Source organism: Neofelis nebulosa, chromosome 5 (genome assembly GCF_028018385.1).
Source record: "Neofelis nebulosa isolate mNeoNeb1 chromosome 5, mNeoNeb1.pri, whole genome shotgun sequence".
NCBI classification, from domain to species: domain Eukaryota; kingdom Metazoa; phylum Chordata; class Mammalia; order Carnivora; family Felidae; genus Neofelis; species Neofelis nebulosa.
The window spans coordinates 7,109,618-7,126,534 of record NC_080786.1 but is presented as its reverse complement, the minus strand read 5'-3'; the positions used below and the strand labels follow the sequence as shown (position 1 = coordinate 7,126,534).

Sequence of the window (16,917 nt, the reverse complement as noted above, 5' to 3'; positions counted from 1 at the left end):
CCGATTACCTCCTCCCCTCCCACTCCCCCTCCCGGCCCAGGTTGGTCTCCAGTCACAGTTTACTTTTCCGGCGCATCTTGGGGGGGGGGGGGGGGGGTGTGGTAAGGAGGGGGCAGAGGAAGGACGTTTAGATTGGACGATAGCAACTGGCTCAGGCAGGGTTGGGGTCAAGGCCTGGAAGGAGGCCTCGGCTCCGCCGCCGTCGCCGGGCGGCCTCCCGGACGCTCCGCGCCGCTCCGGGCCTCAGTCTACCCATCCGCGAACGGGGGCCGCGTGGCGAGGTGGGGATCCTCGCGACCCGGCTCCGCCGGCCGGGCGCGTCGGCGACCTCGGGAAACCGCGGGAGGGGGACGGGCGAGGGCGGCGGAGGGCCGAGGGCGCGGGGCGGTCGCGGCGGCCGCGCGGGGTCAGAGTCCGCAGGGAGGCCCCGCGGCCGCCGCGCCGGGCTCCGGGCGGGGGGGGAGGCGGCGCCTCCGGGGCGGGGCTGCCGGGCGGCCTGGCGGGAGGCCGGGCGTGCGTCAGCGCTGCGAGCCCCGGAGTTTTCCACTGACGAGGAGGGCGGAGCGGCGGGCGGGGCCGGGCGCAGCCAGTCTCCCGCCGCCGCCGCCGCCGCCGGACGCTCAGAGAGAGGGGCGGCCGGGCCGACTGCGGCTCGGCGGAGCGCGCACGGGGTCGCGGCACCGGGGGCGTCCCCGGCCGGGACGCGGGTCGCATCGGTGCCCTTGGCGAGCGTCCGGATCGCAGGTGAGCACCGAGCAGCTGCGGGCCCGGCTGTCCGGGACGTCGGGGAGGGGGCGTCCCGCGCGGGGCGGGTGGGGGTGGGGGTGGGCTGCGCCCCTCCGGTCCCTGCCACTTGTCCCCCCGCCTCCCCGAGCGGGCACCGGGGCGGGGGGACGGCCCGGCCCGGCCCCTGACTGCGCGCCCGGCCGGCGTCCGGGGCGAGGAGGCGGGGAGGCGAGAGTGGCAGGTTTTCCGCTCCCCTCCCCCGCGCCACCGAGGGTACCCCGAGAAGTCGCGGCGCCCCGAGCTCAGTGCGGGTGACGGCCGAGCCCAGGTTGGCGCGGGCGGCTGGGTGACGGGGTGCGCGCGTCCACGGGAGAGTTTCCTTTTGACCCAGTTGCCTGAGAACTTTTCAGAAGTTCCTCGCGTGGCCGGAGCAGGTGACATTTGTCGCCTTCCTCCTCGGGCTCCCCCCGGGGGCGGGCGCCAGGGCTGCGGCGCGTGCCGTGCCCGGCGCCCCCGGCCAGCAGGGGTCAGGGAGGGAGTGGAGGGAAGAGCCAGAAGGAGTGAGGCTCCGTGAGTCACGGACCCCGGAGGGTGGGAGGGCGGAGGGAGGGAGGGAGGGAGGAGGGATTGTGTCGTGCGCTCACCTGTTTGTCAGTCACCGTCACACGCGGAGGCCACCGCTGTGAGTCACGGGCGCGGCCCCGCCGGACACCCGCGGGCACACGTAGGCTCTCTCCCACGCACTTCTCGGCTCCCCTGCACGTACTTCCCCCAGGTCCTCAGTTTCCCCGCCCCGGGGGCCCCTCCGCAGGCACGCACCTTTGGATGCCCTCGCCACAGCAGCCGGCACACACTTAGGCACTCCTGCTCCCTGGCACAATCACAGTCGTAGCCCCCACTCCTGACACCGGAGGGACCCTCCCCAGCTCCGCGGCCCACGGCCCACCCCACACCTCCACGCCGATGGCTCACAGCCCTCTGGATGGGGCCTCCGCCGCTGGCCCCCCATCCTTGACATCACTGCCCTCTTCCACCTCCACATCCAGAGGTTACCGAGTCTATTCCCCTTTCTCCTGTGCCCTCCCTGTCCTGTCATCTCTCACCTAGCCCTGGCACCGGCCCAGCAGGTCACACCCCCTCCAGTCGGCGACTGAGCCATCTTTTTAAAATGCAAATCTGGTATATTGTCAACTCCCTCCTTAAACCCTGCTGAGGCTTCCAGTGCCCTGGGGCTAAAGCCTGTCCCGGCAGCCGCGGCTCCAGAAACCTGTCGCAGGATGCCCCTCCCCCCCCTGGGCTGTGGCCCCCTCTGGAGCTCTTTCTACTTCCTTTCCTCCCAGAGACTGTTTTTACCCTCAGCTTTGCCCCTCCTGCCCCACATCGCCTCAGACCTGCGTTCCCAGCGCTCACCACCGTTCTGTAACTACACAGTCCTTGCCACTGAATTCAAAAGCTGGGAGAGTGCAGCCAGTGTGTAGGTCTTGCTGTCCCTGTGTGCCCGAGTGCCTGACACTGTGCCTGGCATCTTATAGGAGCTCAATAAATGTTTGTTGAATGAATGAATGAACGAATGAATGAGAACGAAGGAGGCCCTGCTCAGGTGTCAGGTACAATTTCCCTTCTGCAGGAGCAGTTGCCTTCTGTAGCCAGCAAACATTTGGCACCTACCCAGTGCCAGGTTCTGGAGGCCAAGGCTGAGGAACCGTGCCCTCCCCCCCGCCCGGATCACTTTCAGAGGGATGGGGGGGAGGGGTGTGCTAAGGCTTCCCTTCTGCCCTCTTTGTGCTGCCCAGGTTGTTTTCCTAGCCAATCCCAGTGAGGGCCAGAGGGACTCAGGGGTGCCCTCCCCTTGTCCCAGGAAGTAGCTCCTGAGAGTCTGGGGTCGTGTGCCCCCAGGTGTTGGGGGTACTGGCCTGACCAAGGCCTGGGGCTCTGAGGTTAAAGGACATAATTCTTCAGATTCCCAGAGGAGGATAGGGCCAGCCCAAGGTGCCCTCTCCCCAATACCAGCTGTGGTCGGGAGTTGGGGCACTGGGACTAACGAGTGGCACAGAGAAGTTGATGAGACTTCCCAGAGGCCCTGAGATATCCCCCTGACCCCCAACGAGCCTTTGTTTGCCTGGTGCCCAGGCTGAGGCGGCCTTCCCTGGGTTCACATAGTGTGGCCTGAATGTGCAGATAGTTGTGGGTAGTAGAGTGGGGAAGTGTCACCCCTTCGTCCTGAGCTGTCAACTCCTGTGTGTGGTGACAGGAGGGTGGCCTGATTCTCAGGGCCCAGGCAGATCCCGGAAGAAGCCTGGCTGTCTTTGATTCAGAGCCTGCCTCTGGGGCTCCTGGGGGTGTGGTGTTTCTGTCTGAGCCAGCTCCTGGGAATCGCTTCTCCTTCCCCCGGGACCCTAGGATGGGGGCTGTGTTCACCCTGGGAACAGTGCCATGGTTGGGATCTTGATTCCTGGGTAGCTGCTGAGGGCCCCTCCCCCCTCCTCTGACTCACTGTCTGACACTTTTCTTGGACTCTTTCACTATCTTTCATTCCTTTCTCTGACTTGGCCTGTCCTTGTCTCTGGCTGTCTTCTTGTCTCATCTCCTGCCTCTGGATTCCCAGGTGGGACAGGGAGGCACTGAGATCCAAGGGCTGTCCCCTCTCCCTCCGCCCCAGGGGAGCGTCAGGGACTTTGCAGGTGTGCAGATCCTGGGGGGGGAGGGTCACCCCTAGAATGGACAGTGTGGCGGGAGCTTATCTGTGTCCCTGTTTCCCCGTCTGCAGCCTTGGAGCCTCTAACCCCCTCACCTTGAGTTCCCATTCTGTAGACAAGCCTGAGGCAGAACCAGGGTGTCAGGCTTAAACCTGCTTCCTTGATATCTATTTGTTTACTTCTGGGGAACAGGGAGCCTCCTGAGATGCCTGTTTGGCACCTGTCTGCAGCCAATGCTTTTTAACTCCCAGAACCACTCCCTTCTGTGGCTCAAACCCTCTGGTGCAGGCTGGGGAGTGGGCATGGCACCCCCCGCCCCCCTCCCCACCCCGACTGACTGTGACAGGACCAGGAGATCACTCTGAGCAGTCACCCCTCAGAGGTCCACCTCTGCTAGAGGTGCCTTCTCTATGCCAGGCTGTTCTAGGCATGGGCACAGTAATGGCCAGGCAGAGAGGCCGTCAGCCTGGTGTGAGGGAGGGGCAGTGAGACCGTGGTGAGACCGTGAGAGAAGGGCCCGAATAGGGGAATCCCAGGGCCCGTGGGAGCCCAGAGAGGCATATAGTCAGGAGTGAGGGGTGGAGGTTTCAGGGAGGCCCTCTTGGAAATGACTATTAAAGGAGAGCGAGGCTGGGTTCCAGCTTGTGCAAAGGCCAGGAGGCGGGCAGGTCATGGCAATTAGGGAAACTGCAAGTTCAGCTGGAATATAGTGAGGGGAGGGTGGGGAAGCAGGAGCCAAGCCTGCCTCAGCCTCTCATGGAATTCTAGGCTTGATCCTAAGGGCCAGCTTTCCTCAGCATGGGGGTGGCAGGGAGCCATGTGGTTTAGGAAGACCACTCTGGCTGCAGGGGGGTGACAGGAGCAGAGGCAGGGGACATTGGGCAGTAGCAGTGGGGACAGAGGCATAAGGGTAATAAACTTTTAAAGGTGAAGGAGACATACATAAAATGCATAAAGCCTATGAATCCCACGTGTACAGTTAGGTGAATTTTTAGTTTTAGACATTCATGGGACCCCCAGCTAGGTCAGCACAGAATGTTTTGAGAGGATGCCACCCCCCTCCCCCCGGTGAGATTTCTGCTATCCCTCGCCCCCCCCCCCCCCCATTCTGACTTGTACCATCACTGATTGGGTTTGCCTTTCCTTGAACTTCATTCCCGTGTATTCTTGTGTCTGGCTCCTTTCATTCCACATGACATCATTGAGATTCACATGTGTGTATCGAGGAGCTCGTTTTTCTCACAGTTCGGAATGACATATTCACTAAGCGCTTACTGCCGGTCTAAGAACTTGGCATGCATGGATTCACGTAAACCTCCCAACCCTAGGAGGTTTGAAGGCCAAGAACCGGAGAAACGGAGAGCCTAAGACCTTGACTGGGGTCACGCGATCAAGTAATAGCCAAGCCAGGGTTCAAATGCAGGCAGTCTGGTTCTGGAGCCAAGGTTCTTAACACTGTGCTGATGGCCCCCACAGTGCTGTGTCTGTGCCTAGCCTTGCGTGCGCGAAGTGAGCTAGTGTGCACTTGGAGGACTGGGCGCCTGGATGTGGCCGGAGGGAGCGGGAGGAAGGAGTGGAGTGAGGACGGCTGCAGGTTTCTGGCTTGAGTAACTGGGTGGGTGGCAGTGCCGTTACTAAGATAGGGAACACAGGAAGAGGAACAGATGGCATGGGGGGTGGGGAACAGAGACAAGGGGTTCGATTTGGGGCCTATGGAATTCTATGTTTCTAAGGGACAGCCAGGCACAGATAAAAAGCGGGCATTTGGTTTTGGCGGGGGTGGGCCTGGGGCTTGGGCATGTGATTAGGCATTCGGCACCCTGTGGACAGCATCTGGGGTTTGGGAAAGGATGGGGTCTCCCAGCGGGGCCGGTAGGGGCAGGCTGTGTGGGTATGCTCTGTCTGTGTGTGTTTCTGTGTGTGTCTGGGGGCTGCACGTGTATGTATGTGTGTGCCTGGCTCCGGGTCATGAGTTTCCCCATCTCCTGGGAGAGACTGCAGGTCAGCTGGGAGCTGCGTTGTTTTTGTTTGTGGTTTTGCAGGGGGTGGGGTGGGGGGCGCCCAGCCTGAGAAACTCCCCGCTGAGAAGCCCCCGGAAGCACCTGTGCGTTCTCTTCCCCTGGCCCAGTGTGAACGAAAGGTTAGCAAGGAGGGGGGTTTCTCTTGCTTGTCTCATGCCTGCGGGGAGAGGCTGTCCCGGGGACGAATTTTATCCGGCAAGTCCGCCGACCGCGGACCCCCTAGGTCTGGGATCCAGACACTTTGTGGTAGGCTCGGCAAAAGGGGACAGGGGCCTTTCGAAAGGACACCTGAGTAGGGGAGATCGGCAGCCTTCTGGTTGGTTTTTCCTGTTCTCATTTCCTGTGATGGCAGTGGGGGAGGGGCTCCCCAGCACTGGGGCCTCTGCATCGTTTCCCCTTCCTCCTGGTGACCTCCTGGGGCCCAGGCCTGAGCACTGTAGGACACAGACAAGGTACAAGGTAGCCCAGCCCTCAGGACTGAGTCCTTTGCGGACTGCCAAGGGTGGCCGAGGCATTTAGGGGAAGGAGCCCCAAGGCCAGCCAGGCTGCGGGAGGCTCTGTGGTTGAGACCCTCCAAAGGGGAAGACACAGTAAGCTCTGTGTCCTGACGTGGCCCATGTCACCAAGCTACAAACAGGAGAGAGTGGAACATCTTGACCGGTCAGTTTCACTAAGAGTTGTGTGTGTGGTTGGTTGGTGGGTTGGTTTGTTTGTTTGTTTCAAGGGGAAACAAACAATCTCCATAGGAAGTTAAGCCAAACAAACGGGGTTAGATATTGGAGGAGAGACACCATGTAGATGGGTTTTTAAAAGCAAAACAGGAGTTGTTAGAGAAACACGAAGCACGGCCAGGCCTGGAGACAGGGGACTTCGGTGGGGCGGGGGTTTCTGAGGGAAAGTCTGAGCGGCTCTGTCACAGGAGAGGAGGGGCTCTGGAAAGTCCTGTGTCTGGGAATCGGGGCCAGTGTCAAAGCCAGCCTGTTTCCCGGAGTGCCCTGGTCAACCTGGCCCCGGAGAGGGAGAGGGAGAGGGAGTCTGTGTGTGTGTGCAGGGTGGTGTGTCGGTGGGTGTGCAGGGGCAGCTGGTGGAGGAGGAGGAGGAGGAGGAGGAGGAGGAGGAGGAGGAGGAGGAGGAAGCAAAGCCACCATACAGGGCTGTGCGGGCTGTGGCAGACGGCCTCACACACACAAAGGCACACAGATGAGAGCCGTGTGAATCAGCCAGCCAGTGAGTCAGCCCCCAGGATTCCTGTCGGGGAATGAGCGAGGCCGGGCTGAGGTCTGCCGGTCCATCTGTCGGTCTGGTGTATGCATGTGTGTAGGTGGGTCGTGGGAGGTAGCGGGGAAGGTGCCTGGTGGTGTCCTGGGAAGGCGTTTGGGCAGCGGTGGTGGGAGTCTGCAAGCGCCAGGAGGAAGCCTTGGCCCTCAGCGCCTGCGCTGGTGGAAGGAAGCCTCCTGGAGCCGGGCCCCCGGGCCCCCTGCACACAGAGTCGAGGGGGCGGCCCGGGACACCTCGGAGGGCAAGGGGAGCGGGGATCGTGGCCGGGCGCCCCACCGCCTGCCCTCAGGCCTGCCTCTGAGAGCGCTCTCCTTTCCGTTCCAGGCCATCCGTGCCCAAAGCCCAGAGTACCCCCAGTGCCACCATGACTGGGCCGCTAAAGAGGAAGTTTGACCAGCTGGATGAGGACTCCTCCTCGCTCTGCTCCTCTTCCTCCTCCTTGTCCTCGGGCCGCCGTTCTGGCTCCTGCTCCCCGAGCTCTTCCGTCTCCCTGGCCTGGGACTCAGATGAGGAGAGCCCCTGGGATCAGATACCCCTGCCTGACCATGACTTCTGTGGCCCCCGGAGTTTCACCCGTGAGTCTCCCCCCGCCCCCCCTCCCGGGAACCACCACACCCCTTCATCCTTCCTGAAGATGAAATTGGGAGGCCCACCTTGTCCCCCGACAGAGCCATTCTGGCCCCTGGAGGTCATGTCCCCGTGGCTTTGGCTCCCCACCTTGTCCACTTCCCGTAATACAGTGGTTACTCAGGAATGCCCTCTGTCCAGAGGCACCGGGCCCGGCTAGATTCACCTTTGACCTTGGGACTCCCTGCTTAGAGGAGCTCCTCACTGTGGCCCTCGGGCCCTCCGGCTGCAGCTCCTCCCTTCTGTTCCAGTTTCGTTTCTCCAGCTTGCACACCCTGTCCTACCTACGGAGAGCCACCGGAGTCCCACGCCCCACACTTCTGCACTGCGGGGCCTGTCAGGCCGGTCCCTCTCCTGTCAGAATGCTGTTTGGCTTTGCCTGAACATAGTGGAAAGGTTTCTTTCCCCCAGTTATTTTTCAAGCTGGCAGAATTTTGATTTCCAACTGACAAAGCCCTAAAGCAGTATTCCTCAACCTTGTTTTCCATTATTATTGCCCCCAACCCTAAGGAGCCTTTTTAGACATATTTTTCTTTCTTTTTTAATTTCTTTTTGTTTTGTATATATTTTTTTCATTTTATTTATTTATTAACATTTTTACATGTTTTTATTTATTTTTGAGACAGAGAGAGGCAGAGCATGAGCAGGGGAGGGGCAGGGAGAGAGGGAGACACAGAATCTGAAACAGGCTCCGGGCTCTGTCAGCACAGAGCCCGACTCAGGGCTTGAACTCACAGGGTGTGAGATCATGACCTGAGCTGAAGTCGGACGCTTAACCGACTGAGCCACCCAGGTGCCCCTCATTTTATTTATTTTTTTAGAGAGAGAGAGAGCAGGGGAGAGGGACAGAGGGGGAAAGAGAGAACCTGAAGCAGGCTCCGCGTTCCGCGAGGAGCCCGACGCAGAGCTCGATCTCATGACCATGAGATCATGATCTGAGCTGAAATCAAGAGTCAGACACTCGGGGCGCCTGGGTGGCGCAGCCGGTTAAGCGTCCGACTTCAGCCAGGTCACGATCTCGCGGTCCGTGAGTTCGAGCCCCGCGTCGGGCTCTGGGCTGATGGCTCGGAGCCTGGAGCCTGTTTCCGATTCTGTGTCTCTCTCTCTGCCCCTCCCCCGTTCATGCTCTCTCTCTCTCTCTCTGTCCCAAAAATAAATAAAAAACGTTGAAAAAAAAAATTAAAAAAAAAAAAAAAAGAGTCAGACACTCAACCCACTGAGCCACCCAGGCAGCCCTAGACATAGTTTTCCTAATTATGACATTCCTGCCATGACATTTTATTTATTTATTTTTTTAATTTTTTTTTTAACGTTTATTTATTTTTGGGACAGAGAGAGACAGAGCATGAACGGGGGAGGGGCAGAGAAAGAGGGAGACACAGAATCGGAAACAGGCTCCAGGCTCTGAGCCATCAGCCCAGAGCCCGACGCGGGGCTCGAACTCACAGACCGCGAGATCGTGACCTGAGCTGTAGTCGGACGCTTAACCGACTGAGCCACCCAGGCGCCCCATGCCATGACATTTTAATACCTCAGATATGGTGTCTTTGTTTATGTACTTGTTGTACATCTTTATATTATACTAGAAAAAGAGTATGATTTGTAGCACATAGAATCTAACAGTATGTTGACTAAACTCCTGTAGGTTTATTGGAAATACAAGAATGGCTTAATATTATAAATATCATAAAATATAAAATACTATAAAATCCGGTTTTATACTTTTATAGTTTACTATAAAATATAGGAGCCACTGTAGATGTTGAAGGACATTTGATAAAAATGTCATGTTCCTTCTGGATAAGACCCTTGATAAAGTAGCAATAAATGGATGCTACCTTCCATGATTAAAAAATATGTGTCTCAACCCCAAAAGCTGGCATTCTGATTAATGAGGAAATATTAGAAGCAGTCCAACTAAAGAAAGAGATGGGGACGCTGTCACCACTGGTAGTTAGCATTGTTCAGTAAGTACTCGCCAGTTAGCAGAGAGGACGAGAATTCTGTATATTGGATCGAGACAGACAAAATCATATATTGCGTGGAAATACATGAAATTGCCAGTATTCAACTGCTTTATGGTTCCGCCTATGGTTCAGCCTAATAAAAAGGAACAGTATACCAATATGTGTACAGAAGATACCAAATACGTAGCTTACTACCCAGTATACAATCCATAATTTAGAAAGGTAATCCCAAATAATAGCCTTTCTAAGTGTGCTCCAAAATGCAGAAGCTATAAAGGAAAAGATCAATATATTTTTAATTATGTAGCCTTAGAAGTTATTTTATAAAATGCCTTGGACAAAAATAAAAGACTAAAGGGGCGCGAGGGTGGCTCAGTCGGTCAAGCATCCCACTTCAGCTCAGGTCGAGATCCCCGGAGTCCAGCTCTGTGCTGATAGCTCAGAGCCTGGAGCTTGCTTCGGATTGTGTCGCCCTCTCTCTCTCTGCCCCTCCCCCGCTCATGCTCTGTCTCCCTCCATCTCTCAAAATGAATAAACATTTTATTTAAAAAATAAGTAAATGAATAAATGAATAAATAAATATTAAAAGACTAAAATATTTGCACAGATAGGCTAGATGATTACTATCTCTAATGTCATATATAAAGAGCTCCTGCAAATCAATACGAAACTACAGAAAACTGCATAAGGAACCTATAAATGGCTAATAAAGATGGGAAAGATGCTTAATGTCACCAAATGCTCTCATTTGGACTGGTAAATAACAGTAAGCCCATGGTGACCTAGGAGTGGCGTTCAAATGTACCAGCTCTCATCCCAGCCAGGCTGGTTCCATTTCTCCAGATCCGTTCGGATCCATTGCTTTCTTTGGGCTAGGAGATCGGAGGGGGAGTGTGAGGAGAGGCAGCTCGCCATCTTCCTGGAGGTTAAGCCGTCCCTCACGGAGAACTAATGCCCTGCCCCTTCCCTCCCTGCCTTTCCAGCGCTGTCCATCCTGAAGAGGGCGCCCCGGAAGCGCCCAGGCCGCGTTGCCTTCGATGGCATCACCGTCTTCTACTTTCCTCGGTGTCAGGGCTTCACCAGCGTGCCCAGCCGCGGTGGCTGCACTCTGGGTATGGCCCCCCGCCACAGCGCCTGCCGCCGCTTCTCCTTGGCCGAGTTTGCACAGGAGCAAGCCCGGGCTCGGCGGGAGAAACTGCGCCTGCGCTTGAAGGAGGAGAAGCTGGAAGCCCTGCGATGGAAGGTAGGGAGACCCGCTGCCCCGCGCCCGCGCCTGGGCCAGCTTCTCAAGTCCTGGCCGCGAGGGGGCGGGGCCTCCGGGGTGGGAGCCCGGGTGCTCATTATATATTTGGGGAAAGAGGCCCCTGGGGCCAGTGTTGCTCGGCCAGGGCCTGTCGCCTGCATGATCTGCAGAGTGGGGTGTGGGAGGGCCTGTTTGCTGCAGGGGTTGGGGGCACAGCGCCGGGAGCTGTCTGGGGGCGGGGGGCGCCAGGAGCATTGCAGGGAGGGCGGGAATCTGGAGTTGATGTGACCCTGGGGGTCATTGTGTCTGGCTGGTTGATGGTTGGGTGGGTTTGTCCATGGACTGGGGAATGACAGGAACGGGAAATCTCTGCAAATGCCCCGAAGGCAGTGTTCTTGGCCTCCCAGCTCACTGTGGTATCTATGGTGCCCGACCCAGAGCGCTTGTCGGGTGACCGATGGCCGTGGGTGGGGGCAGAGACCCTCGTCTGTCCCTCACATCCCTCCTCTCTCCCATTGGATACAGCTCACGGAGGCTGGCGTACCCGAGACGGAGGCCGGCCTGCCACTCACAGTGGACGCGATCGATGATGCCTCCGTGGAGGAGGACTTGGCTGTGGCCGTGGCCGGTGGCCGGTTGGAGGAAATGACCTTCCTACAGCCCTATCCGGCCCGGCGCCGGCGGGCTCTGCTGCGGGCTGCTGGAGTGCGGAGGATCGATCGCGAGGAGAAGCGGGAGCTGCAGGCCGTGCGCCAGTCCCGCGAGGACTGTGGCTGTCGCTGTGACCGGGTCTGTGACCCGGAGACCTGCAGCTGCAGCCTGGCGGGCATCAAGTGCCAGGTGTGGGCCGGGGAGGGAGGCCTGAGCGCAGGGGCTTGTCTGGGCTCGGCGGGACCCTGTCTCACCCTCTGCTCTCTCTGCAGATGGACCACACCGCGTTCCCCTGCGGCTGCTGCCGGGAGGGCTGTGCGAACCCCAAGGGCCGCGTGGAATTTAATCAGGCACGGGTGCAGACCCATTTCATCCACACGCTCACCCGCCTGCAGCTGGAGCAGGGGGCTGAGAGCCTGGGGGAGCTGGAGGCTCCTGCTCAGGGCGGCCCAGCCAGCCCCGGTGAGCAGGCGCTGGCTCCCACTTTCCCGCCGGCCAAGCCCCCCGCGAGCAGCGAGCTGGGAGACGACAGCTGTAGCAGTGACATGACGGACTCGTCCACAGCTTCAGGCTCGAGCGAGGCCCCCAGCGGCCCCACCCGCCCAGCCCTGCCCGGCCCCGGCTTCCAGCCTGACATGGATGATGACAGCCTGGCCCGGGTCCTGAGTTTCAGTGACTCGGACCTGGGAGGAGAGGAGGAGGAGGAGGAGGAAGGGGGAGTGGGGACCCTCGACAACCTCAGCTGCTTCCACCCAGCTGACATCTTTGGGACTGGTGACCCCGGTGGCCCAGCCAGCTGGACCCACAGCTATTCCAGCTCCAGCCTCACGTCAGGCATCCTGGATGAAAATGCCAACCTGGATGCCAGCTTCTTCCTAAACGGTGGCCTTGAAGGGTTGGGAGAAGGCAGCCTCCCGGGCACCTCGGTGCCGCCCAGCTTGGACGCTGGCCAGAGCAACTCCGTGGACCTCAGCTTGTCTTCCTGCGACTCCTTCGAGCTGCTCCAGGCCCTGCCAGACTACAGTCTGGGGCCTCACTACACCTCCCGGAAGGTGTCCGACAGCCTGGACAACCTCGAGGCACCCTACTTCCCCTTGCCTGCCTTCTCTCCGCCTGGGGACGCCGGCTCTTGCTTCCTGGAGTCCGTCATGGGCTTGCCTGACTCAGCCGCCGAGGCCCTGGCTCCCTTCATAGACAGCCAGTTGCTTGAGGACACCGCCCCGGCGTCTCTGGTGGAGCCTGTGCCCGTGTAAGGCCCCGGGGTACCTTGTCACGGCCCCAAGAGCCCTGTTGCTGCTTTGTTGTAATTTGGGGGCTCCCTGAGGCCTGTAGGTAAGGGTCTCCCGTTGGCTGGCTCGCCCGTGCGGGCACTCCTGATTTTTGTGCAACACTCTGGATTGATTTATTTATTTTTGTAAGTTTCTGTGCCGAAGAGAGGGCGGGGAGGGGGCCTTCCCTTTCCGCCACCCTGCCCCCCCCGCCCCCCAAGCCCACACAGTCTCTCCTTCCACTTCCACGGTGTGTGTGCCAGGAACAGGAGGACGTAAGCCTTCCCTGGAGCTTCGCAGACCCCTTTTCGGTCTTGTATGATGTTCCTTAGCCCAAAGACAGCAAGACAGGGCAGCAATCAGCCACTTCTTACGGCTTCTCCTGCCATCCTGAGCCCCAGACCCATGGGTGGCTGCATTCTCTGGACTGTAAAGACTATAATTTATTTCCATAATTTATTTGGAGACTAGGAGGTGTAGGCCTCTCCCCTCTGGCTGGCGGGCAATGCTGGGGTTGGGGTGGGACACAGACCCCCGTGAGTCCCTTTTGCCTTGTAGTCCTATATCCCTGCCCTTCCTGGGCTTTGGTATAAACCAGGTGTGGATTTGGGCCCTGTGGTCTGCTGTGGCAGCTGCCTGGCCCCGGGTGGCTGAGGACAGCGTCCAGGGAGGGGGCTGGGTGGGGCTGACCAACCGTGACCAAAACCTGCCCCACACGGCCTCCTCTTTTTCCTGTCCTCTGCCATATCTTCCTCCTCCCCAAAGGTCACAGCCTTCATTCTGGGCCCATCAATGTAGAAGGGAAGCAGGAAGCCCCAGCGAGGGCAAGGGGCTAGCCTCGGGGCCCGCAGCACGCCCCTGACCACTATCTCAGGGCTTTCTGGGCACCGCATGCCAGCCTGGGCCGCCTGCCCATGCCCTGAGGCCACCTGGCTGGGGTGAGGGGCGGCCCCTTGTGGCTTTTATGCCGTTCGTTTGCTGATGTTAAGTTTTGCATCCTAATTTCTATATTGTCCCTGAGTGTTAGAGCTATATAATTTATTCATCTTTCTCCATGTCTGTGCCAAGAAGCCCAGGCTGTGGGCCTGCCTTCTTGCCTAGGAGGCCTTACCAGCCCGCGTGCTTGTGGGAACACCTTGTACCTGAGCTTACAGGTACCAATAAAGAGGCTCTATTTTTAACACCGGTGGTTTGCGTTTGTGGGACCTGGAGATGGAGGGGGGGTCTACCCTCAGGAGGTGCTGGGGAGGGAGGGGGAGGCGGGCCCTGCAGGGCAGCGTGGACGCCCCTGGGGTAGGGGTGGAGACACCACATAGTGGGCCTCCTTCTGCGCAGGCCAGTCATGGCCAAGTGGGAGGCTGGCCGGGCAGGGCAGGCCGAGCAGTTTTCTCTTGGCGTAAACCCGTCCCTCCCCAGTGGTCACCTGGGGTGGTGGGAGCAGCAGGGCAGTCTTCTGAGACAGGGCTATCTGCCCGGGGTTTTTCCCACTCAGTCACGTGGAGCTGGGGCCTGGCTCCGAGGGTGAAGTAACCACCCCCCCACGCCCTCCCCCTTTAGGGGCAGACAGTGGGATGTAGCTTGGGGTCCCTGGGGACTTGAGCCCCGGAAGCTGCGGGACCTCCTGGGACCTCCTCCTCCTGCACCAGCCGGACCCGTCTGACCTGTCCCCAGCAGGCGGTCTGACCTGTCCCCGGCCTAGGCCAGAGGAGCAGGCCTCGCCCTGCCCTGGGGAGTCCCAAGTGTGGGGCCTGAGGAGGAGCAAGGTCGACCTCCCCCTTAGGAATAATGGCTTATCCGAGTGCTGGGAGGGAGGAGGACCAAACAAGGACAGCAGATTTGGGTCTCCCTTTTCTCGCTCTAATCGTCTGCCTTTTGGCCTGGGCTGGGCTCCCCTTTATTTCATCTCTGCGGCTTACGGGGTAAGAGCATGGACCCTGAGTGCCAGGTTCACATCCCAGCTCTGCTACTACCTGGCAAGGTGACCTATGCAAATCACTTCCTTTCTACGACTGCAGTGTCTTGCTGTCCCCAGTGCTGTGCAAATAATAACGCTACTTGCCTCAAAAAAGCTTTTTCAGTTCACGCATACACAGCACTTAGGAGAGTGCCAGGAGCGTGCAAGCCTTGTGTGCATGTTTGTGACTTCCGTTCTGTTTTCGTATTGCTGCCTCTATGTTTTATCCTCTCTCTCTCTCTCTCTTTTTTGTTTTTTTGCCAGTTCTGTCACTCTTTGGGTATCTGTCTCTTGCCTCTGGACATGCATGGATGTGACCGTGTGGCCATATTGTCAGTGGCCGTGAGAGGACCCAGAGCTTGGAGCCTGGCCCGTGGTGCGCAGCCTGTTCCTGTAACCAGCTTAGCCAGGGACAGCCAGGACTTAGGCTCCTCGGGGTGGAGTATCCCCATACGGTCAGCGATGCTGCCTCCCCTCTCACTGGTCCCTGGGAGCCCTTTTGCAGAGATTGTGTCAGCATGGATGCTTCAAAATCTGGGTCTCTCCGAGGGCTCTGAGGCCCTGCTCTGACGAGCCTGGGGGTCCAGGTGGCAGGTTCCTGTAGCCCCACCCCGTCCCTGGCTGGAACCCCCACAGGTTCCTGCTCGGAACCCCCACAGGTTCCTGCCCCATGGATATGGCCCATGGCTGGACTGGACCTGCCCACTTCCCTTGTAGGGCAACAGGATCACTTCCTGGCTTTCTTTTCTTTTCTTTTCTTTTCTTTTCTTTTCTTTTTTTTTTTTTTTGATAAATGAAGACAACTTAGGTTTTACAGCAACAAAAACGTGATTAACGTACAATCCATGACAGCATCATTCTCCAGACGGGCAAACCTGTCTCTCAACAACCCACCCCCAAGAAACCGGATTGTAACGCAGATGCCAGGAAAAGGGACTGGTTTCCCAAAGGAAGGATGCTAAGTAACCTGGGGAAAGCGTTCCAGGTCATTGACTCAGACCAAGAGGCCGTGCACCCGATCAGCAGGATGTTATAGAAACAAGGTCCTGCTGTCACGAAGGATAACTGTCTGTTCTACAAGGGACCCCTACCGGTTCAGTTTCCAAGCTGTAGTCACTGGACGACAACTCATAAAAACTGTACCACAGCTGCGTCCTCGCACTCACACTAAGTGCGTATTTTACTTTACATCAATTGTATCCATGTGCTTAAAAGTTAGAACCATTGTAGCAGCACTCATGAGTTCACGAGTTCATCGTGTTTTCCTCTAATAGAGAATATATAATATAGAGGAATGATGTTTTAACACATAGTTATTCAACTTCAGCTATCTGCTGTATATCAGTGGCAGGGATTTGTATCATGGTTTGGGAACACAGATCTAGTCTAATTTCCTGCCACGGAGGGGAACACGGAGGCCCAAAGAGTAGAAAGTCTTGGGAAGGTACGCTCCGGGCTTCCAGTTCAGAGGTCCTTCCCCTGAGGCCTGACTGGCCCATTCTTGCCGTCATGAAACACAGAAGAGAGGTGTTGGGAGCTCCAGCCAAAAGTGACCGCTGTCACCCTCTTGCCAGGTACAAGTAATACAAGTCATCTAACTAGAGACACTGCTTTTGTCCCCAGAGGTGGCGAATGGGTTTCTGGAGGATTAAGTTTGTTGGTCAGTGTCTTTTACAAAATCTTAAGTGAGAACTATTTTTTCCTGGGCTGTATTTCCCTATACCAGGCATGGGGAATCACGTTTGTCCTAAACCAGAGAGGACCAGCTGAGGCCAGCCAAGGACTTGATGAGGAATCAGAATGTATGGACAGAGTGAGCCAATGAGCCTCAGAACCTGCAGGACGATGGCGTCCCTCGCACAGAACCTCAGCTACGGGGCCTTCTGAGCCGGCTCTCCTATCAGTGCCACTGCCGGGAAGGGTGTGCGGGTAGCAGGACAGGGGCGAGCAGTCACTTCTTGAGCTCGGGGGCTCTGGGGACCAGACGGGAGAGGGGAGGCACTGACATAACCATATTAAAATCGCTGTGGGATTTTTAAAAAAATCACCTCTTTGCTCCCTCACAGAGTCTGGAATAAAAACGGAGCCCAACAGAAGGTGCCCAATGAACCCGGCATAAACTAGCTTGGTTGATGCCCCTTTTTCCTCTGAGCAAAACTGCTTCTTGTGCCTGAAAAACACAAAGCTTTGGGATGCCCCTTAGATCAGACGAGGCACGAGCCAAAGAAACCACACACCATACAGACACGGGAAGAATACATCATTTTCGAATCTCCTCTCCACTGACCCACTTCCGACCTCTACTTCTGTAGAAGTGAAATGTCTGTAGGTTGATGGCTTCTCCCCGCCCTGGCTGCCACTGACCACAGCTAGGGCCTCAGAGACCCTTGGGCCTTTTCCAAAATTTCTTCTCTGATTTGGGGGTAGTTAGGATGCTCTCCGAGGACCTGGGAACAGAGGGAGAAAGGGTGTGCGGCATCAGGCCC

The 16,917-nt window shown here is 57.8% G+C and overlaps 2 protein-coding genes and 1 long non-coding RNA gene across 7 annotated transcripts in view; 1 reads left to right on the top strand and 2 right to left on the bottom strand.

Moving 5' to 3' along the window:
• Nucleotides 1-585: 585 nt before the first annotated feature.
• On the top strand, nucleotides 586-13,658 carry CSRNP1 (cysteine and serine rich nuclear protein 1). Of its 3 annotated transcripts, none has more exons than XM_058729461.1 (5): nucleotides 586-744; nucleotides 7,046-7,296; nucleotides 10,299-10,558; nucleotides 11,084-11,398; nucleotides 11,482-13,658. In XM_058729461.1, the coding sequence occupies exons 2-5, from the start codon at nucleotides 7,086-7,088 to the stop codon at nucleotides 12,460-12,462; spliced, it is 1,767 nt and encodes a 588-aa protein (XP_058585444.1). In that variant the 5' UTR covers nucleotides 586-744; nucleotides 7,046-7,085; the 3' UTR covers nucleotides 12,463-13,658. The 3 variants fall into 3 exon arrangements, with proteins under 3 accessions (XP_058585444.1, XP_058585442.1, XP_058585443.1); XM_058729459.1 differs by lacking the exon at nucleotides 586-744 and adding an exon at nucleotides 5,979-6,103; XM_058729460.1 differs by lacking the exon at nucleotides 586-744 and adding an exon at nucleotides 6,650-6,764.
• On the bottom strand, nucleotides 8,149-8,629 carry LOC131511618 (uncharacterized). Its single transcript, XR_009261621.1, has 2 exons — nucleotides 8,566-8,629; nucleotides 8,149-8,318 (listed from the first exon to the last, which is right to left on the bottom strand). It is a non-coding gene; the product is annotated as an uncharacterized LOC131511618 (long non-coding RNA).
• A 1,582-nt stretch (nucleotides 13,659-15,240) lies between the features above and the next one.
• TTC21A (tetratricopeptide repeat domain 21A) overlaps nucleotides 15,241-16,917 on the bottom strand; it is a 36,755-nt gene continuing 35,078 nt past the window's right edge. For all 3 annotated transcript variants that reach the window (XM_058729450.1, XM_058729451.1, XM_058729452.1), the window contains one exon: nucleotides 15,241-16,878. In XM_058729450.1, coding sequence (XP_058585433.1) covers nucleotides 16,801-16,878 — 78 coding nt within the window. In that variant the 3' untranslated portion in view covers nucleotides 15,241-16,800. The remainder of the gene's footprint in view (nucleotides 16,879-16,917) is intronic.

Excerpts from the sequence above, each read along its gene's own strand:
- CSRNP1 (XM_058729459.1), top strand. The coding sequence starts at position 6,060 with ATGTCACCAAGCTACAAACAGGAGAGAGTGGAACATCTTGACCG. Across the intron at positions 6,104-7,045 it reads AGAGTGGAACATCTTGACCG|GCCATCCGTGCCCAAAGCCC; the intron begins GTCAGTTTCACT and ends TTTCCGTTCCAG. Across the intron at positions 7,297-10,298 it reads TGGCCCCCGGAGTTTCACCC|CGCTGTCCATCCTGAAGAGG; the intron begins GTGAGTCTCCCC and ends CTGCCTTTCCAG.